The 22,936-nt window shown below is 39.2% G+C and overlaps 1 protein-coding gene across 7 annotated transcripts in view; it reads left to right on the top strand.

Moving 5' to 3' along the window:
- The first annotated feature begins 348 nt into the window (after positions 1–348).
- LOC102218607 (teneurin-3) overlaps positions 349–22,936 on the top strand; it is a 188,605-nt gene continuing 166,017 nt past the window's right edge. For 6 of the 7 annotated variants that reach the window (XM_023328552.1, XM_023328551.1, XM_023328550.1 and 3 more), the window contains exons 1-3: positions 349–1,172; positions 16,325–16,816; positions 18,555–18,830. In XM_023328552.1, coding sequence (XP_023184320.1) covers positions 16,546–16,816; positions 18,555–18,830 — 547 coding nt within the window. In that variant the 5' untranslated portion in view covers positions 349–1,172; positions 16,325–16,545. The remainder of the gene's footprint in view (positions 1,173–16,324; positions 16,817–18,554; positions 18,831–22,936) is intronic. The other variant, XM_023328547.1, reaches the window with a different exon arrangement.

Here is a 22,936-nt window from a genome sequence, read left to right as displayed (position 1 = left end):
CTGCATATTTTGTACTGTATCCATTCTACAGCTGATGGATGCGCTACAGATGGTGGATGGACTGAAACAATATGAATCGAGCTTTACCCACAAGCAACATTTCAATTTGAACAGTGAGGCTCAGGCTTCCTTGTTTATCTAACAGTTTAATTAACAGCTTGGGTAACCTTTAGCTGCTTGCGTTTGCTGCTAAGAAATAACATTTATTTACATCAATCTGGCTTTTCCCTTGTTTGACTGAAGGTAAGAAACTGCAGGTTTGAGAGTTATCCAATTAAAAGGCTGGGAGTCCTTACAGGTCTACTGTAAGCTTAATGAACTGCTTCTCTAAACAAAAGGAGGAGAGGATGCTGGGGGAGAGCAGCCAGGTGGCCTGATCACAGTTAATCCACATCTGCTGTTTGATTTTTATGTTTTTTCCATTTAAGTAAATTTGGATGTAATTGCATCAAATGAATTTTTCGGGTTGAGACGTCCAGTTAGTTTTCTCTTAATGAAGCTCCTCCTGTTGTTTACAGGTGTCGCCGTTTGCTTGTTGCTCACAGGCTGGAGGTCAGAGTTGACCCTCCTCTGTATTTACGGCCTGTCCCGGTGCTCATAGACAGAGAACAGGCTGAGGCTGAGGCTGAGGACGGGATGCGCAGCTTCCCAGCTGACAAGTGCATATCGGACAAAAGCGCAGCGGAGCGGATGGCGAGCATCCGCATCCTTACCGAGTGAGGAAAGGAATTTTTTTTCTATCCTTTTTTCTCCCCTCTAAATTTCCTGCACAGCTGCTTGGCGACAGGAAATGTATATCCGTGTTATCTCCTGAGGGGGGAGGACAGATGTATTGCTGGAACTACTGCCTGAGCTGATTCGCCGGGAGGACTGGGAAGATTTCGGAGCAGAAACACGTTTCTGTCGGAGCTGGCAGCTCAAGCTCTCCGCTCCGTCGCCACAACATCCACAGCGCTGGACACAAGTCTGTTGCTCCGAGACGTGCGCATCGGTTTCCGCGTCTGGAACCAGACTGAGAGGTGATTTTTTTGTGTGTGCAGAAGAGAGAAGAATAAACTCGTTGCCAAATTGCACACGCGGTTTATTGTGCGCGCTGCTGCCTGCAAGTTGGGAGCGAAGCGCACCGCTGGAAGTTTATGCGCCTCGGACAGACCCGCAGCAGCTCCTTACAGGTCAGTGATCCCTTATTATTCCATATTAACACTATTCTACAAATCCAAACAACAGTAAATTTAAAAAATCACAATATATTTGTGCTGTAAACATGCCGGATTTGCTCTTCTGTAATATTCCGTATCCTTTGACAAGAGGCAGCGCCGCAACCTGCTGGGATCCCTGTCCCATTTTCCATCTCCACGCTGATAAATATGAATTAAATTTATGTTCTTTGATTTTTGATTATTTTTTTTTAAGCTGCGGAAGTCATCCTGTTTTAATGAGAACACGATATTTCCCGATCAGCTTCGGTTGGGGGTTTGCTTTGCAATATGAAGTTTAATAATAAAACGCAGAGTTTGCCTCTTTGATTTAGAAGCGGTGTCAAATTTTCATATTTTAAAGATTGAGTGGGAATACTAAAAAATGAAGACACATTACACATGGTCATTTGATGTTTTGTATCATTAAACCATCAATAATGATGAATGAGACCAACCTTCATCCTATTCTCTTACTTTTTAAACCTGGGCTGACCCATTTAAAAAAATAAAATAACAAAAACTTATTGTGATTAGAAAAATCAATCAGTCTCATATGTGATTCAACTTAACTACTCAGTTCACTCTTAATTAAGAGCCATTTGACTTTTACACTCATCAGTCCATAGTTTGGGTTTTCAGCTTTAAGATCTGGTGAAAAATCCTAACATGAGCCGTCTGTTGGTTCTGAAACAAGTCTTGAGATCCGAAGCTGCTCAGGTCTGAGATGAGCCTAACCGGTGAAAACTCGGCCACATCTCCCGTAGAAGAAACAACTGTGATCTTTTCTCTCAACTTAATAATTTTTTATTGCAATTACACAAGATACTTAAGATTTCTGGTTACTCCCCCTTATCTTGTGGTTTTAAACATTGAATGGTGCTCAGACTACCATGGAGAGAAACGTTGATCTGATTGAACTCTGACATGGATCAGGCTGAACACAATCTCCAAAACATGCATCTGAGTCCACATGATAACCCAGGAAGACAAGTATATCTGTTCAACTAAATTGATTTATGGCTTTTTTCCCCAGTGTGATTGAGGAACTACAACAGTTGAGGCCACTTTATGTTTTATGCTCCATGTCTGACAAAGACTGGAATCATAAACTAATGCAGAGTTTCACTACTTGGGGCGTGTGTGGTGAATTATGCTCGCTGAAAGGTTTGTTGCCCCTCCGTTCACGCCAACCTCCCTGCAAATCATGACATGTACTTCTACGAGGATGAAAAAATAAGTTTAGGAAGACGTGGCAAGTATTTTATGAGAACCAATAAACTCCCAGAGACAACAATCTGTCTCTTCTGGCACCCCGTAGGGGCACGACAGTCGCATCTCCTGTACAGAGGCACTGATCATAACTGGAACTGGCCTCCCTGTACATCAACCAGGCTCCTATACGACTCTTTTCCTGCTGCCAGAGTGTACTGATAAATGACACGTTGTGTTGACACATTCAGAAACACACCTGGATTCAGAAGGATGCCAGTTGCTCTCTGTCCATCAACACATTTAGCACAGCTGTAGAGAAAACGTGCTGGAGTTCACTATTTATGGAGAGCGCCGTAGTCTGGCAGATGGCTACGCATCGAGCACTGAGACATTTTCTGCTGTGACCTCTTATTGAGGCTTTAATCTAATTCCTCAGCTTTTAACGTCACTGACTTTCAGTCAACTAATTGAAGCAGGTGACTTCATTTTCATAGAAGAATTCCGGGAAGTTCTGTGGATGATTCTTTAATCCATGCTTTGAGTTTAAAACTGTATACTAGTTAATTCAGAAATATTAGAAGAATTGTGTACACAACATTGTTTATTTCTTAGATAATTCCCTTTTTCATTATTCCTGTGGAGAATGTAATATTCTGTCTGATGATCCCAAGTTGAATCCTGGCTTTACACAGTTTTTTTTATTTTCTAGAAAAAGCAGTCAGGATGATTCGTCCTGCGAACACCTGAGTGATGTGGAAGAACAGTCCGTGCTCAGACCTGCATATACAGTATCTCACTTTTTTTTTTTTTACTTGCGGGTGCTGAGAGTGGCACAAGATGACCTCTGGGATTAAAACATTTGATATGCCAAACATCGTCGCCGAGTCGCCTGTTTCAACACGTCGGAGCAAACATGTGAAGGTTAATGCAGCCTGACAAACTACCACCAGTTCCCCAGGCTCGACGGATTGCTTCCACGTTGTATTTACTTTACATTATTGCTGCCCTCTAATCTGTTACTATTAACACAAATCCTGCTCTGCTATCGTCTGTTGTACTCTCTTTCACCTGCTTTTTCTTTCTCTTGATGCACTTTCCCTTCACTCCCACGAGAGCAGAGCGGCATCATGATGAATAGTGGAAAAGTGCTTGCATAGCACGCTATAGTGCATTCTTTAGGTCGATTGGAGTTTAACATAACCGATGTAACCCCCATCAAACAATAGTCGTTTCCCACTCGGAAGCCCTGCAGTCAGAGGATTACTTGAATTTAGCACAGTGATGGCCCACCTGCAACAAAGTTGATCCTGTTTAGAAAGCATCATGAAAGGAAAAGGTGGTGTGTGGGATTTGTGCAAGTTGCCAAATTATTGCTGAAAGTCACCCTTGGATTTGGAAGGGAGCGGATTGCGTGCTCTTGAAATGTGCTTAGAGAAGGGATATTTAGTGACAGCACTTGATGCATTACCATGCTCCTTAACTACATTGTATTGCTGCACGAGGAAAGCAGAAAACACCATAAAAAACATGGCATATGCTTTATGCACAACCGCTTTGTGTATAACATATTTATTTCTTACCCAATTCATAAATATGTTGATAGATTCACTACAGAGAAGCTTGAGACAGCTAAGAATATAAATGGGGATTTTTATTCACATAAAGATGAATGTTCCACGTTGATGCGATACATCAGAAATTGGGCTCTGATTGAACAGGACGGATGAGTGTTCTCAAGGCAATGGCTATTGTAGCTGTCTGATGGCTGTTGTGCAATGCCTAGCATGATTTATTGCTTTGTTCATAACATAAACTGATCCTGCATCTTATCGCACACATGCGTGCAAACGTGTCGGTGGCGATGCCGTGCGTAGGCGTTTGCAGACTCAACAACTAAATTGGTAATTGTTTGTGATGATGCGGGAGCCACTCTGCAGCTGGATTGCTTAAAATCAAGAAAAGCAGATATTCAAGCATGACAGCTCTGTTTTTTGGAGGGTTGATTGGAGTCTTTGTGGCCAAAGCATGCTGGGATTAAAGCCACCTGCCACCAACCACAGGATACCGTCCTGCTGGTCCAGTTCTGGATGTAGCGCCACCTCACACTGTTGTAGCCTACAGATTACCATTTATGGCTCAGCGGGCTCCAGTGGGCTTTCTGGGTCAGGACCAGGCGGAAAGATTGGACAGTGGGCTTGACTTTGAAACAGAAAACCTCTCCCTGCATGTTCCAGGCTGAGGCTTGGTGAGGAGAGCCAAAAAGAAATGCACTTACTTGTGTCATAGGGAGAATAAAATAGAATTTCATCGTGTTCTCTGTTTGTGAAAATTGCCCAGAGCAGTGTGTAAGTTCAGCTTTTGTGAATATAACTGGAATTATATATGAATTCACAAACTGTTCAACATTTTAAGGGTGTCAGGGGTCACTGTTACTGGTTGCCTAGAAATGGAAAAAATATTCAAAATAGTTTCTTTTTATTTATGCTTTTCTTCCATCTGCAGTTCACTTTTGTTTGTTTTACATAATTTCTGCATCACATTGGTGTTTCTGCATGTTCACAAAGCAGCGTTAGCACTGAAAAAAGGGATAGCTTGAGCCTGCCAAAGACCTCAGGTCTGGTCTTTTGTGACCCCTGGACAGCCCAGTGGGAAGCTGGGCGGGAGCAGAGCTTGTCAATGAAGCCGCTTGATGGCCTCAATAATTCAGTCGACACGGCCTCTGTGATGCTGAAAGCCTGATGTCTGATCGGTGACGAAGGGCGATGATGAGTAGGGCGTGTGAAGCCAGTCAGAAACACATTCTCTGTGGCTTTTTATTTTCTCAGAAGGGTGAAGAGAAAGAAAATATGGAATATCAGTCGACTGAAGAGTGTACAAGCTGGAGCCTCGCAGACAGTGTAATAGTATACAGGTCAGCAATCTTTGACTTCCAGAGGCGTATGATGTGTATTCAGGAGTTGCTCTCTGGCCAATCGTTGCTGGTCAGACTTTCTAAGTTTTTCCCCTGAAAGTTGAAACCTCTACAATGCAATGAGTTTTCAGATTGATGTTTCTTTTATAAGGCCTGCAGTGTGTTTCTGTATTCTCTTAGTGTGCCATCATGACCTACATACTCCCTAAAATGCTGACAAGCGAAGAATAGAACCATCTAGATTCTTTTTGTATTGTTTATGCGGCACAATTGCTTAAAGAAAAAAAAAAAAATCACTCGATATGAGTTTTCATTCTGTGTCTGCAGTGTGTACCTGCTCTAATTTCATACCACCGAAGAGAGTATATTGATTTATTTTGGACCATTTATGTGAATTTGTATTTTTAGCAGAACATCAGCGTCTTTATTTGGTCAGATTTTATAGTTTCCCGTAGTTGCAGCAGCGATGGAGTATTGCATTCCCATTGCAGTAGTCATGACTGAAGTTTTCCGCCAGTCTGTTGTCTGCGACTGTTATGATTGCTGTGTATATTCCATCTGCCCCTGCATTTTCTAAAGGAGGAAGGGTTAGTTTGTGGTACAATCATGCGCGATGCATTTGAATGACACCCGGTGTCAGCACTTTGGAATAGCTCTCCGTATTTGAATTTTTATCTGCTAGCCAGGTTTGTATGCTCACAGCATTTCTAATGTAACTCCAGTCCTGATCTTCAGCTTGTGTCTCAGTGCTCTTTGAATAGGATCCGGCAGAAGATGTCCAGGTTAGAGACAAGCTCGAGTGATATTTGATTGAGAATTTCGCAATTAAAAATCCACTCTTCCCAGAATAAATTATATTTGATCAATGATTCCCTTATTTTCCTCTCAATCAGTCAAATCCATTCTCCTTTGTTTACCAGATTTATTGTGCACATAAATGCTTTCATTCTTGCACTGCCTCTCCGTGGCACTGAGATTGCTCTTTCCCGTCATCACATTGTAGGCGCGGTATTACTACAATTTAATTTATTTCCGTAACAATGGGTCGATCATGGATTTTGTCTGTAAGTTGCCACAGGTCTGCGCGGCTGAATTTGTTTTACACAGCGTGGAGCTGTTTTTTTCTGAGTAAGCATTACCTGGCAATTTGTTGATGCTGTCTTGCAGGGTTCTCAATAAAGCCAATGCACATGAACTGCATTACTTCCTCAGATCCCATATGTGAAGCAGGCGTTGCGTTTGCGCTGATATCACAGAGTCAGGCTGTGGCCCAATGAATTAAGACTGTCTAGCGTAATTGGTTGTGTGATACGGAAGGAAGCACCTATTTTGATAAGAGCTGGGTTCAATATCTGTAGCCTTGGTTACAGATAAACGCAGCTGCCTGTATGTATGAATTCACTGAATAACCTGTTATTACCATTTGGGATCCAGCCACTGCAAAAGAAACATTAAAAAAGCTCCTTTTTTTATTCCACTTGTCCACACATAGCAATTACATTTCAAAAACTGAATTTGACTGTGTTTTCGTATTATTTATTTCTTTTTTCTTCTCCCCACTAAAAGATTCAGTGAATGCAGAACTCATATGAGTTGCTGGTGAAGAGTTATTTGAGGGATTTGTGAACATCCCTGCTCAGCTTATTATGCTGTTTATTATGTTATCTTAGAACTGGCACATACAATTTTTTTCATTATTTAATTCACACACAACAATGCGGAGCAATAAAATAGTGAGAATTTGATGTTGACCGCTATGATTTAGCAGGGAGGGACAAGACAGGAGAAGAAAAACAGAATGATGTGGGTTCAACTCTGCTTTTTTTATCATTTGTTTTTCACTCTCACTATGGTGTTGTTTATCTTTTAAATGTGCCGCATCTATGAGGGCTGAAGCTTCGAGTCCCAGAAGCGTGGAATAATCTGAAGTGACTGTATCAGAGATTTGCATCACTTTACTCCAGTTGTGAATATTCTCCATCTTACTCAGAGACAGGAAATCCAACACAGAGCAGGATTTCATCATCGCTCATGAGTGCAGTAAGCTCATCCCTCCAAACATTTGCAGAGGAATTTGGAGCCAGCAAAATGTGTTTCTGGGTTTTTGTTTTAGTCTAACCATTTTTTAAACTTATCTAACATGTTGCACATTGCATAGTTGGGATTGGACTCTTCCAGCTGTGCCCCCCTGGTAGAATAAAACTGGTAAAACTGTATCACCATATTTCCAGAAAAAAATTATGATTGCAGCAACAAAAGAAAAAATTAAAAGATAAAACTAAGTAATTTATTTGAATAATTTGAAAATCATATTGACAACAACCATTTGATATACAGTACTTATTTTGAGTAAAGATTCTCATGTTTTTTTTTAACAGTAAGGTGTTATTAATACAATTTTACCATCTAGTATAAAACCAGTTAAATCTAAAGTTAGAACATTAACATCCCTGATTCTACCAAAAATAAATGTAGGCACACCCTTACTGGTAGATATTATTTATTACTTAGTTTATAAAATTGGCTATCAAAGTAGGCACCAGACGCTCTCAGCTGGCATGAATTGACACATAGTCAATGTTGGGTACAAAACCATGTATAAAACCTTCTTTTTAATGTGGGACAACAATCACTCCCTGTAGTCAGACAATTGATCATTATGCTGTTTTTAATTGGCATGCAAAAGCAAAACAAATTTTAGAAAAAAACTAAGAACATTTCTCTTCTGTTGGTTTGATTCATGTCTGTATCAGATTTGAAACCAAAAATTGATTCATCTCTTCAGTTGGAACATTCAGACAAGTAAGGAACTAAATCGGAATCAGTTTTTTTTACACATCATAACGATTCTGTCTCCCACTCACTGCAGAATAAAGGAGATATGGAATGGCAGAAACTTGAATATGTGTCATTACAGACCTGTGATCAGTCTGTAACACGCTGGAGTGACATGTTAACCCACACACAAACACGCCCACACACACGCCCACAGGTGTTATGGTATTAAGCTTCCTACCATAGAATCCTTCCTTCCATCCCAGTGAATGTTTTTTTTTTCAGCTACGTCTATAGCTGTAAACTCTTTAAGCAAGTTCATCCGCGTTGCCTTTGGCCAGTGGAGCAAAAACTGCCAAAAACAAATTCATTGGGGGAAAGAGTATGTCTTGTCTCAACCTTTAAAGCAACTGAGGTACCAAAGTTTCAGTCACAGCAGGCGACCACTTTAATAATGCAAACCATAATATTGCATCATTAGTTGTTAGGGGTTGCCTGTGTTCTTCATAGAGATTTTTGTGCCTTTATGTGATGGTTGTAGGGGATAGAAGTTGTTCAGTAACAGTTCAGAAACACCTGGATAGACACTGACTGCTTTGTTGCTGCTGAAGCCTTTCTGAGACTCTGCATTTTGTTTCCTTATGTCTGGTACAAAATTTATTTGATGACCAAACAGCACTTTTACTTCTGCGTGAAGGTGCAGTTTACAAAATGTTATTGTTCTTCTTAGTTTTAAAGCTGCAGTGGGTAACTATTTAAAAAAAATATGTTTTCAATTTTTTTTTAAACTGTCACTATTCCTGACAGTTTGAGACTAATAATCCAAAAAAAAAAAATCAAGCTCTTCTTCTCCCTGTGGTCCTACAGCCATCTGCAGAAATACACCAGAAACAACCAATCAGAGCCAGGAGGAGGGTCTAAGCTGTTACTTATGTTTGTGTACGACCTTGCACTCTGCTAGGCTACAGCTCCTTCATAGGTTACAGTGAAAGCTTAGACTAGTTGGAATGGCCACCTATGAGAATGGATAAATAGTTTTCCTGTAAGTTGTTTCTCCATCATTAGCACAGCTGCAGCGCATCTACAACCATGACTGATGGTGCTAAACCCCTCCTCCTGGCTCTTATTGATTGTTTCTGACCAACCTGTTTTCACAGATTATCTCTCTCATGTTATACTGTCAGGACACAGTGAAAGTTTTAAGGAATGTAATATACTGTATATACTGTATATATATAATATAATTTCCATCAATGTTTCCAATTCAATTAACCAGTGAAAGAAATGTGTTCTCTTTCTAATTTGAGACAGCAGTTCAGAAATTTCTCTTGCAGCCTGGGATGTTGGCATTGAACCTCAATAAAGAAGGGAAACAATGTGGTTCAGATGGCATCCAGGATTCACAGTCTGGGAATCATCCTGCAGACAAACTCTCCTCTGTCTCCAGAATCACTGGTGTCAGGGGGAAACAGGCGGCATCTGATGGAACACTGCCTTGGTTCTCCCTCACTCCTTCTCCAAGCGCCGAGAGGCACAGAAAAAGGGACTGAAGATAAACTGAAAGAGGAGAGGGAGAGAGCAGCGTCAAGGAGGAAAGAGAGAGAGAGAGTGAAACTCGACAAGATGAATTATGCAAAGCTGTCAGAGGCGGCTATTGTTGGAGGTGCTGGCTGTGTTAAAGCGAGCTAGCCCTGATCTCCACAAGCTCCATCAACCACTCTCACCACTCCCCGTGGCTGAGAGCTGTCTGATCTGTGCTCCAGCAAATAGCCAGCAACACGATGTGGGGGGTGAGGGGCAACAGACGGGCCACTTGGTGGCAGGTGAATTGTCTTGGAGGGACACACCAGTGCGGACAAGTACACTCTTTATTACCATTATTTACAGAGGTCAGACACAGGAAGATCTGAGCTGATATGTAAAGCCGCCCTGTGAAAATACAATTACGGGGCAAAAAGCCTGGTGAATATTTGCAATTTCAGCAGTCCGGTCAGCAGTGACGACTCGGGTTTTGTAAAATGCTTTGTGTGCTAAAGTAACAAGCATAAACCAGCTGGATTTCAGCTGCTACACTTATTGTTTTACCCTCATCAGATTGTATCAGACAAGATAATAAAAATAATTTAGAATAGAATAGAACAGAAGTACTTTATTCATCCCAGCAGGGAAATTACTTCGCAGTTACAGCATAGAGGAAAGAGGGTAATGAGAGAGGGGGAAGACATGCGGCAAATGTCGACAGGCCGGGAATTGAACCTGCAGCTACCGCCACGAGGACAAAGGCCTCCATACATGGGTTGTGATTTGCCCCTGCGCCACCACAGCACCCCAACATTATTTTTCTAAGCTGAGGTTGGCAGAGCTTAGTTTCAAGAAGGGTGCGTAGGGGTTTAACTGGAAAAGTAATAATGCTTCGTAAGCACTAATAACAGTTCAGACACAAATCAAGAGAAGCGCCAATCAGGCTTTTCTAGACCGATTTCTGGTCCTCTTTAAGGTCAGATCTGCTAATCCCCAGACTGACTGATTATCTCTATTTATGCATAGACACATATTTTCCTAACCTTTATCTGATCTTTATTTAGCTCAAACAGAGCACAGACTTGCGTGATGTGAGGTGGTGCCATTATACACCAAATATGGTAGGATACATCAGCTTTGAATCATTTAGTAGGTATGAGGATCATTTACTTAATTTTTCAGACCTGCCAATCAAAAAATCCACTACTGGTTGATTGATGCATCTTTAAATGTTTCAATAGGGAGCCGTGTGTGGGCTTGTTTGCTTATCATCAATCATCATCGAATATGGGACCGTCTCGCGGCAGAATAATGCAAAAGCTATCCTTTATCTTAAAAATTGTCACACTGAGTATATCTTTACTTTTTATTCCTGCTTTTTACAGGAATTAAAAACATAAATAAAAAAATTACGTTTTGTCAACATGTTTTCTCTTGGTGTTAAAAGCTGAGAGAATAAGTGGGATTTATCGTTATACGAATCCCAAACATTGCACACAAATCTTCACTAATTGGTTAATTAATTATTTCAGCCCTAATGAGTTGACTAATTGTAGAGCTGCTAACAAAGTTGCCCTGTGTTTTAAACACCCTTTCTTGTGTCATCAAATAATATTTTTAGGGTTTTTGATGAATAAAGTGGAGATTACCCAGGTTTCTTCAGTTTATTTTCAGAAAACCAACATACTTGTTATTCAAAATCAGATAAAAAATTGCTTGTTCTCTTTTGGTCATCCTTTTCAAATCCCAGATCAGAAGCATAAAACTCCCTTTCGGACATCTTTGATGAATAAAATACTCGTTGTCAGACATGAAACAAGTAAATCTCAGACCCTTGAAACCTCTTCAGCTGCCTTGAAGAGCCAAATGACTTGGAGCCGTTTCCCCTCACTGTATCGTACAGATGGTTTATGGTTTATGCTTCAAAGAAGTGCAGAAGTGTAGGACAGCAGTAGGTGTCGGGGGGGACGGTATTCGACTGGCAGGGGAGTTGTTGAGATGTGTGTAGAGCTGCGCCACATAGCTCATGAATTGTCTTCTTCCGTGGCTCAGTGGCTCGCAGGAGGACCTCTGTGTGACACTAATTTTGCATTGTCGACTCCTCTACTGAATGGTCACGGGTGACTGACTGTCCTGATTCAGCTTCATGATCAAAGGTAGGAAGGTAGAAAGTGAAAAGGCCTGCCTTACAGTTAAGCAAGCAGGCAAATCCTTACTTTCTTGCCTTTGTTTCTTTTGAGAGGTTGGGTGCAGATTTTTTTGCAATGAAGACATTGCACATTCAGTCTATTTAAGTTCAGACTTTACTGATACTGCAGAAGCACAAACAAGAGTGTCTAGAACCTTTTGTACATAATTTAGACTACCACAAATACCTCTCAGGTGTCTTGCAATGCTGTTTACATACAAGCAAGACACTTGAAGTAGCTGTGAATAGATCCCATCCTCAGTCATACAGGGATGTTTATACAGGGCCATGCTTGGTCACTCAAGGGCTTATAGCTGATTAGGACGCAAATCTAAATCCCACTATAGTGCAGAGTGCAGCTTAGTGGGTGAGACCTGTAGCATTAGCTGTTCTTCATACAGCGAATCTCTTTACAAGTCCATAAAGAAGACGAGGATCGTAATCAGGGATGCTCCTGGGCGTGTCCGCACACACTCATCCCATGCATTAATCTGCCCGTCTGGACGGGTGTGTACAATTTGCTGAAACTGATGAGATGTGATTGAGACAGCTTGCGGCATCTAAAAACAACTGCTTGGGGTGCAGTGTGGAGAGTTGAGTGGAAGGGTTACAGGAGAGTCTGTCGCTGATTGCATCTCAGCCCTTCAGGGAAACAGAATCATATCAGTCAACTTTGGGAGGTGGGGGAGGAAGTTTAATAGGTGTGGAAGAGCTTACAATTTTCATTATCCCTGCATCCTGCACTGCACCGGTGACTGCTCCAGGTTTTGGGAAGTCTCCGGGGCTGGCGCTATCTCGCAGTGTGACGGTACACTATCCTGGCTTCATTGAAATGTTTTGATGCTTGATGTGAAACAAAGTAGATCTCATTTGGGAAAAGATGGAGTCTGATGCTCCAGTCTTACCGCTCAGCCAAGAGAGAAATGAAATTTAGTTCGTGGTGTGTGAGTGTGTGTCAGGAGGCAGTGGAAAATGGCTGGTAATAAACAATTCTGACACACCACAGCTCCCTTCCACATTCCACGATAATTTTTTTGGGGGAGGGGATTGGTCACATTCATATCCCCCTGGTTCACATTGCAGAGCACAGTTGGGAAGTCATCTATGAATTTATACCAGCTGGAAGATTTTAACTGATATATGAGATGCTCCTGTGCATATAAGCAACTTCTGTCAAAGGCCAGGCTGGTCATACAAAAACAGGAAAGATCCTGAAATCAGGAGGTTTTTTTCTTGGTGTGTTCGGCTCAATTTGTTAACCTGTTTACTGATGAATAGACTTCTTTTTTTTCTGAAAATACTGTCGATGTCTTCAGTTTTAATAAGACATCCAGAGGTGGGCAATATGGCTTCCTGCCCAGGACGGCCTTCCTCTGTGGACTCCAAAAGAAAGAGACAAAAAAAGGAAAAAGTGTGTCAGTTGTTTTGTAAATAGGTTTTCCATTATTTATTTGAATGTGCGGGCAATGGGTGCTCCCCTTAGTCTCAAAAAATATGGTTAAAAAACAAGTTCAAGGAATTAGTTTAAACTCCTGGTCTTCTTAAATGTACAATAATCCATCATTCTATGTGAAGGAAAAACAATTTATGTTAAACAGATGAATAGAATGATGATACATATTAGAGGCTAATTGATTTTTAAATTAAACATCATTATAATTTTACAAAACTCTTGTTTGCTACAGTTGGACTTCATGGAAGGTTAGGGATATTCTGCTTTCAGTAAAATTTCAAGGTTAACCTAAAATACGCTATAACCTTTGAGAATGAACTTTATATATATATATATATATATATATATATATATATATATATATATAACAAACAACATGTACCATGTCACATTTTATCGTGACATGGTGATTTCATTGCGTAAATACGTCACCCCGTCATCACGCGTTCTGCGATATGAAGTTGTAAAGGTGAACTCAAACATGGCTGAACCGCCAAAAATCTGGTCAGTTGGTTGACAGTCTGTATTGGACTGGACTGAATTTCACAGAATTAGCTGATATCTAAGGTAAGTATAACGCAGTAGCTTCAGTTGTGTTTTGACCGCAGCAGCAGCTCACCTCTTAACTACACAAAACGAACCGATCTGCCACGGCGAATAAACTGTATCAAACACAAACGTCTTCCCGAAAATAAATAACTTAGCGCAATGTTCAGGGCCACCGAGTTGTATAAAACAGGAGAAATATTTCCTGACCATTTTGTTAAGCACCGGTTAATTTGACGCGCCAGGAAACGACACTAAGAAATAGAAGAAGCTAGCTTGCTGTAGCTAGCTTGCTGTAGCTACTGGCGTCTGCTAACTCCTAAACATTTATAAAAATCAGTAGAAGTGAGAGTTGAAGGTGCTTTATTGCTTCGTGTCCCGAGTCAGATGTTCCTTTAAGAAAATTATGAAACAAACTTCAGTCATTGTTGGTAAAGTAATGAAAACGGCGCTGGGGGGAGGGTGGCAAGCTAAAACTGAAAACACTGACCGTCACCAAGTTCCTGATGTTTAGGAAATGTGCAAAAACTTTTACTGTTTGCGACTTTTATTGGCGTATATTTTGGTGATGAGCATTTTTAAAAGGAATATTTTCTTATAAAAATGTTAAACGCGGTTCTTAGTTTGGCACATAATGCTTGCGTTAAAAAAATAAACATAAGGGGGGGAAACTTAACATCTTGTAAAACTAATGTTTTAATTGTATACCGAAGTATTTTTATTTTCATTTTGTAGCTGTTTTCAGGCTGTTTCTTTATTTCTACTTATCAATTTTATATTTTCTTTCAGACATTAAACATGTGTGATTTTTGTATATATTTATATATATGAAGATTCTTAATGTAGTGATGTAACGAGTGGCATGAATGACAAAAAGGGACATTTGTAACTCTGTTACAGTGACTTTATAAAGGAAAGGAAATATATATATATATATATATATATATATATATATATATATATATATATATATATATATATCCCTCACCCCCCAAAAAGGAAAAAGCAGAAAACGTGGAATATCATCTGTGATATTTTTATGTATTTAATATATATATATATATATATATATATATATATATATATATATATATATATATATATATATATATATATATATATATATATATATATATATAGTGATATAATTTTATGGCAGTATCGCCCACCCCTATTCAGTTATTTTTGTTTTAGTTCTTATCCCAATTTGATCCAATTGGCTCATAGGATTATGAGCTGATCTGATCCAACTGAAATAAGCAGAATGACCTTCTGCTGCTAGATGAGATTTATTGGAGTCATATAACTACACGTCTTTACAGTAAGTTATTAAAATTATGCAGATAATCATTTTATATATTTGGTTGTAAAAGGTGGTATAAAATATTTGCCTGGCGGTTATACCGCAACTGCTGGTACCATTTGATAGCCCGAAAAAAGGGACTGAAGTTTGGTATGAAACACTAAAGAATGAAGGGGCAAAATGAGGAGGGCACAGTTACAGTTTGGTATTACACTAAAAGGCTATCTGCGTGTTATTCAAGGAATTGAAGATTTTTAATCGTCTCTTGGTCAAAACCGAAAGTTAAGATCCAAACTGAATAGAAGTTCTTTCAAACACAGTTTTAGAAAGACAGTCCACAATTTTTTCACCTCTCCTATAAAACAGTGAAAAATAAAATCCTTCTTCGACAGAAAGTTAACTTCTCATCGCTTCTCTCTTTGGGTTGAATTCCACCACAGATCCAGGTGAGGTTTCTCCTCACTCTTCAGTTTGTTTGGGCGCACGATGAATAATTCCTGTTGCAAATGCATAAAGGTTTCTGGGGAAACGGCTGCTCTCCATCAGTGGCAGTTTTCCAGGAAACACTTTTCTGTTATGATTTTTCAGAGCCTTGACTATTCCAAAAAAAAAAAAAAAAACAACAACTTGCATTTAACCTCCATTTTAGTGATGTGGAAGCAGAAATTCAAGACAGATCTTTAAAAAACAAGTAACTGTGTGCAGGTATATTTAGCACAATAAGTAAAAGGTTTAATAATTTAGGGATCAGCTCCTATATTTTTTTTACTTAGCTGCCACAGCCTAACAAAATATATATAGGAGCTATTAATTTTTAATTAGTCTTTGTCTTCGCCCTTGTTATCGTTGCTCCTCTGTGTATTTAAATGAAAACTGCTAAACAGAATGAAAATATTTGCTGTAATATTATTTTAGTATGTTGTAAATTTAGATTGTTTTATATTTTCCAGATGAACAAATTGACAAAAAGACTTTTTACTGTTTTTAGTCAAGTTTCAGGAGCTAAACCCACTTTTAACATCTGAGCACAACAAAGAGGAAGTTGTTCAAGAGTAAAAGTCAAGTGTTCATGGGTGAAGTTTCAGAAGTGTGGAGGGAGCGTTGGGGTGGGGCAGTGAGAACGAGATAAGTGTGTGGTTTTGAAGATGAAGCTGTGGGATTAGTGTTATCGGAGCTCCTTGCTACCTCTCCTCATCTCTCGTTTTTTTCCCCCCAGGTGCAGCAGGTGGACAGTCGAATGGACTGAAGAAAAGAGCGACAGGGGTTCAGAAGTGAGGAGGAGGGATTTGGAGAGGAAATCAGTCACAGGACGAGAATCATAGTCCAGAGAGAGCAGGAAGGGGGAGCTGAAAGAAAGTGAAATAATCCAGTGGTGAACGCCTCAGTAGAGTGTCAGTAGCAAAAGGGAGGGAGTTGGATGCCCAGCATGCCGGCAGCATGGAAAGGGTGAGGGAGCAGCGGCCTTTCTGCTCGCTGTCCAAGAGCCAGAGGGAGCGGGACAGAGACTGTGAGAGAGACAAGGATCGGGAGCGGCGCTACACAGCTTCCTCCACGGACCGGGACAACGGAGCCTGTCGTGTTCCCACTCAGAAATCGTACAGTTCCAGCGAGACCCTGCAGGCCTACGACCATGACCCCTCACGGATGCTGTTTGGAGGCAGAGTCAAGGAGATGGTCCACAAGGAGACAGCAGAATACACCAGGCCTGGTTAGTGAAAACAGGCTTTTTCTATCAAATGTTGCATATATGTTAGATACTTTTCTGAAATATGATGTACATGTTTACCTGACAGTAATATGAGAAAAGGTCTAACTAACATTTTTCTTTTAAAATGTGACTGCTTAATTGTGGAAGTGATGGAAAAACACTCCTTCAGTTTACAAAAGTGGAAGCTTTCTTTCTCTCTACTTTAGTAAATACAATAAGTAACAAAATCTTCATATCCTTGTTGATTTGCTGCTGTTTACTAGTGTGAGACTTAATTAGGAAAATGAACATGGATGCAGGGATTTTGTCATTTGTTTACCAAAATGAAAAATCTCAGTTTTATCCTTTTTATCTATGCAAAATTGATGTGAAAAAACCCCACAATATCCCAAGAAGTCCTCCAGACTGTGGTAAACACAATTAAGGAAGTCACAAAGGCATAATCAAGTGTTATTTTCTGAAACTTTTGGAGAAAACTCATTTAGAACATGATCCAATGGGCTCCCCTGATCCTATAAAACATTCCAACCATTCTGGACTATGGTAAAATATAAAAACAGTGCCTAAAAAGTAACACTTGCTTTTAATTGGCTGGTGGAAGCTGCTTTAAATTGTGTAATTAAAAAGTTTGAGCACTTTACTCTATTTTATGGCACTCGTTGGGCTCATAAGATTGCAATCAGAAAATCTATCCATTACTCCCGTACGTTTTCCCAGTGCTAATTGGTGTCCGTTTCAGATTTAATGGGATCAAGATGAAGTTGTGGGAAGAAAACTGCTTTTATTTTTTAATTTAATGTAGACATTTAGAGTTGGAATCTGTTTCTTAGATCATAATGGTAAATGCCAGATTTAAAGAGCATATTTACTTCATTCAGCATGTGTGTGTGTGTGTGTGTGTGTGTGTGTTGGTTCTTGTACACACACCCCTACATGTGTGTGAATAACCAAAATAAAATTCAAACAATTTTACTTGCTTAATATTTTAGAGGGTAGAAAAAATTAAAAATAGAATAACTAAAACATTTTTTTCCTTAATGCAATAATATTTTATAAATACTTGCTGTATTAAAAGAAAAATCTAATTATAAAAACATAATATTTTTTGTGGTTTTTGTCACTTGCATAATTATTCAACAATCAAATAAATTTTATGTTGTGTTTTTAACTACAGTATATACATTTATATATAATTATATAGATTGGCCTTATAGAACATAGGGGTTTATATACCTACATATAAAATTAGAAATATTATAATAAATATATTTATATATTATTTATTTTTGTTTTTACATGGAAGACATTGAACTGAAAGTTGGAATAGTTTTTCCCATAATTCTGGAACTACTAGCTGAACTCAATGGTAGCTTTTTTGTTTGCTGTGCATTATCCCTTGGGAAAAAAATGCATAGACAGTTATGACAGCTTATTATTTTTTCTGGTGCATGTAGAATAGAAGCCCTAACTAGCTGCAAGTGGAGAGCAAAAACCATGTGTTGTTGACATAGTTAAAATGTTTTCTAAATTGTGTGTGCCTGATAAAACATTTTTTTATCACAACTAAATACTTTATTTTTGATTTAAGAATATTTTGTTTATTAATTGATTGCAGAAAATGTGGGGGATTTAGATGTTAAGAATCAGATGTCACAATGCTCATCAGGAGGTTGTGTTCTTGGTTATTAACCTGGTTGTTGCTCGGTTTGTTAACTTTACAACTTGCTGTCATTTACAGGACAGACATTTTCATTGAGGCAGCTCGGGATTTGTGAGCCAGCAGCTCGCAGAGGCTTGGCTCTCTGCCCTGAGACCGGCCTGTCCCACCCACTCAGCAGCTACACCCGGGGGCCGGCTGCCACAGAAAACCATGAACCTGTATCACCGGAACGTACCATAACTCTTTGGGGAACGGGGGCAAAATCTGGGCAGAATTCATGCCTCTCCAGCCGTTCCAATTCGGCGCTCACGCTCACTGACACGGAAATGGACAATAAATCGGACACTGAGATGGGTGAGTAGGGCACACTTTGCATCTCACACCCCCCTCTTTGCTTCGAAAAGTGGAAGAAAATCACTAGGTAGAAAAAGCAGCAGCATGGTTGGTGCTGCAGACGAGCTCCTGATTGGTGGAAGGAGGTGGAAGTGTGATTGGTGGGGCAGCTTTTTAGAGAGGCATTTGCAGCTGTCTTTGTTTGGATCAAAGGGGAGAGTCTTTGCTGCATTCAGAGAAAAATTTTGCCCTGAGATTGAGTGCTTGCTAGTCACCTGGTCCGTCTCGGCGGGAAGCCGAGGAGTTTGATAAAGTTTCCCCATGGGCTATCGCAGAATCAAAGATAGCTTTGTGCGCCTCAGTCTGAGATTTTGCTTAGAAATTCTGCAGTGGTTGACTGGGCATACATAATGGCTGATTAAATGGGCACAATGGTTTGAAGTGCAAATTTGATCATGCTGAAAACCTGAGCTGGAGGATTGGGCTTCTCTGTTTGAAGAGGGCAAATCTTTTCTATACCAAAGAGAGGCAATGTTTATGGATTGTTTAAATGTGTACCTGTCTGCTTTTAGGCTCATTTATGTCACACTGAGTTCACAGCTTGATTCTTTCATACTGGTATTTTACTGTTTAATGACTTTAGTTTCATTTTGCATCATAAAGTCTTTAAGTTGATCATCTCACCTGTTTGTATTTTGGTGTATTCCTAATCTTTGGTTTGAAATTAATTTTCTCTGTTGTAATTAGTTCTGTGCTCTGAAAGCTCTCTTTACTTCATATGTCATTCATCATCATTACGGTGTCACCATTGTAACACATGTGATGCAAAGCTCTAATTATTTTTAAGAAATCGATGTTATCAAAGAATGGCAGGCAGTTCAAATAATTAGGGTTTATTAAACTTTCCTGGCAAGGACATTAAAGAGAGGGTAAAAAAGAACATGTCTTGTTCTCTTGCTATCAATTTTTATACTGAAAACATTGGTCACAGTCTGACATTTGAGACAAGTCATTTTCTTAATAGCAGCATTCATCACGGGGAGCTCGTCTACCGGGGTGGGGGAGCTGACTTAGTCCTCTACCTTTTCAAAATGCCATCAGAATTCAAATTCAAGCATCTGTTCCTGAAACTGGCCTCAAAGGAAATGCTCCTCACCTCCTCGGCGCCTCACTCAGGACACATTTGTTGTTCTATATGCCAGAAACGAAACTGCATCTCAAGAGGCTGGTCCATTTCGCAGGAGAACACAGAGCTTTGCTTCAATAGATCCTCTCCTGTGCTTTGATTCCTTCTGCGCCACCACCACTTAAAAGTGTGTGACCTCACACACACCCCTGCACACTCCACAGTCAGGAAATGCCTCAAGTAGCTTCTACTGATTGGCTCAGGTTTGAACAATGTCCTGCTGGGAGTTAAGGTCACTCGCAAGGCAGGAGTGAGTCTATATTTTTGGTCATTGCAGGAAATGTTTTTTTTTTTTTCAATGTTGCGAAAAGTGAATTCTTTCTTATTCTCAGTTTCACATCATTTAAAATTCAAACTTTGTCTCTTTTTATAGCCTTTTCTTGGTTTATTGCGTTTCAAGTCAGAACAAAAAAAAAAACCTGCCTCTGTTCCACCTCTATAGATCTTTGTCTTTTTTTTTCCTTTGGCAGGAAGCATTGCACTTTTGACTTTCACTATTTAATGAAGCAGCTAAGAGAAATGACCCATCCAAAGGTTTCTATCAGCTCAATATGCATGTGGAAGCTCCGACAAGGGGCCGTTCAGCCCCACTTATTCATAAATGAACTCGATATTTCATTGTAATTTGCTCTGTTCTGCAGAGTGTTCGACACAGACAAGTACCGAAGCCTGCGCGTTCGCAGCGTGTGGTGTCTGCAGATATTCACCTCAGGGATAGAGGTCGGTTACTTAAACAGATGAACCCTGAGGGGTCACCGGGGGGGTCAGTCTGCAGCTCCGTAAATTCTCATATGGGATGGCAAGAAGAATGAAAGCTGATTTATTTTGTGGGCAGGGAGAAATTGAGTTTTTTGCATATTTGATTCAGAAGATAATGGGTGTCACAAGAGGCTTTCTAAATTAGTCCAAAAATTATTTCAATATTTCAGTGTTTGTGTATTAGTTTTGGCCTGTTTATTTATTTATTTACTTTTCCATCTTTGTTTTTCTCTGTCTTTTTGTATGTCTTTGTTTCTCCCTTCCTTTATTCATTTTCTACTTTCTTTGTATTTTTTAAATTTTATTCATGTTTTTCTGTCTTTTTACTTGGTGGCTTTAAAGAAAATTTTTAAATAAAGACGTCTATAGTTGAAATATTTTTTTATTTTATTCAAGCAATATCAGCTAATTATTTATTTTCAAAATAAATAAATACATGTTGTATGGAGAAAAGGCAGATGAATAAATGAATAAATAAATATATTAATTAAATAAATAAAATAAGCATTATAAACCTCTTTGAGTGCCCTTGGTTCTAAAAAAAAAAGGTCATAGAAAAGTAATTTCCACACAGAGAATATTGCATAAAATATTCCTGTGAGATATTTTACCTGGATATTCTAATTATAGAGTTTAAACAATTGAATAAATCATTAATGTTTTAAGTTGAAGTTCTTTGCAACACAATTAAAATTTAGTTGAATGTATTTTAAAAAAATAAAAAGAGAGAAACCTCCAGTTCAAACAGTAATTATGGTGGGATATACTTATGCATAGTTGGGTTTATTTAGTCATATTAGAGAGTATCAATGATTCTAGAAGGACCTTTTTAAGTTATGCAAAGTCTAATTGGGATTTCAAATGGAGTTGAATGTGGGTCACTTTGTGTCCCTATCATTTCTAGTTTCTCGCAGACATTGTAATTTGATTAAATATAGTTAAAAATATTAAGAATGATAAAAAATGTAAAATTCTGCAAACTACATGTTGTAATTCCCCACTCTAACTGCGAATATGGACATCTTTTTGTTAAAACCTATTGTGAATGTGATCCAGATTTAAGATTTAATACCTCAGGATGATCTTTGGTGCTCAGAGTTGTTTCAGGTTCTGTCAGGGCATCCAGAAGAAAATGAATTTTAACTAAGGACAGAAAATGTCTTGATTTAAAAATGTGAACAAATTCCCTCCAAACAAAACAAAAAGCCATTGTGTGCTCGTCTCTCTCCAGCTTGGGGCGCTAACTACTAAAGTGCACTCTTTAAAATGAAAACCTTGTTGTGAAGGTTGCTTATATATTTATATTTCAGTATGTTTGTGTTAGGTCAAAGAGCATCCTCGGAGGAAAAGTCAACACTACCAAGGAGACTGATCACCCCCCACACACACCTCCAATGTTGGCTGTGCTGGCCTTAAAATCAATATTATATCCTTCATAAAACATGAATGACTTCATGCAGCAAAAACATTGCATGGCCCAGTTGATGTGTATTCCTAATAGGGTTTAAGAAAGCTCACGCTTGCTTGATAGGTATTACAGGTGGAGAGCTTCAGCACCTGACAACAGCTCTCCTCAACTTTATGAAACATATCAGGTGGATTTATTGTTTAAAGGAGGGACTTGATGCCTGCTGGAGCTTGGTTTGAAGCAAACCACTTCCCCGGTAATGTCTGCCATCCTGGGCTAAAGAGCCACCGTGTTCTGGGATTTTTATCCGTGTCTGCGGCCTTGGAGAGGGCTCCCCCCCCCGGCTCGTGTTGAGGTGTGAAAAGGCAGCCTCTGGTTCCTCTCACAGTTTAACCACAGATGACCTTTTACTCTATTTCTGTCCACAGTTACATACAAATAGTCAGACACACACACAGACACACAAGACACGTAAATAGAAGCAGACAAAAACACAGTTACACACAAGGAGCAAGCAGCTTATAAGAAATTTTGGGCGAAATTATATTTGCTAATAGAATATTGGTAATAATAACTATAATGTATTTTATTATATGTTAATCTCAATATTTATATTTGTTTTATTATTACATATTATTTAATTAATTTATTTATTCTAAATAACTATTCATTATTATTATTATTATTATTATTATTATTGGCAGTAGCATTTGCTTTTGCATAAAATATTCCTGTAAGATATTTGGGTCATTTTTCCCCACTCACCAGTTCAAA

Source organism: Xiphophorus maculatus, chromosome 23 (genome assembly GCF_002775205.1).
Source record: "Xiphophorus maculatus strain JP 163 A chromosome 23, X_maculatus-5.0-male, whole genome shotgun sequence".
In the NCBI taxonomy this organism is placed as follows: domain Eukaryota; kingdom Metazoa; phylum Chordata; class Actinopteri; order Cyprinodontiformes; family Poeciliidae; genus Xiphophorus; species Xiphophorus maculatus.
Note: the sequence above shows the minus strand (reverse complement) of the source record. Positions and strands in the feature narration are given on the sequence as shown.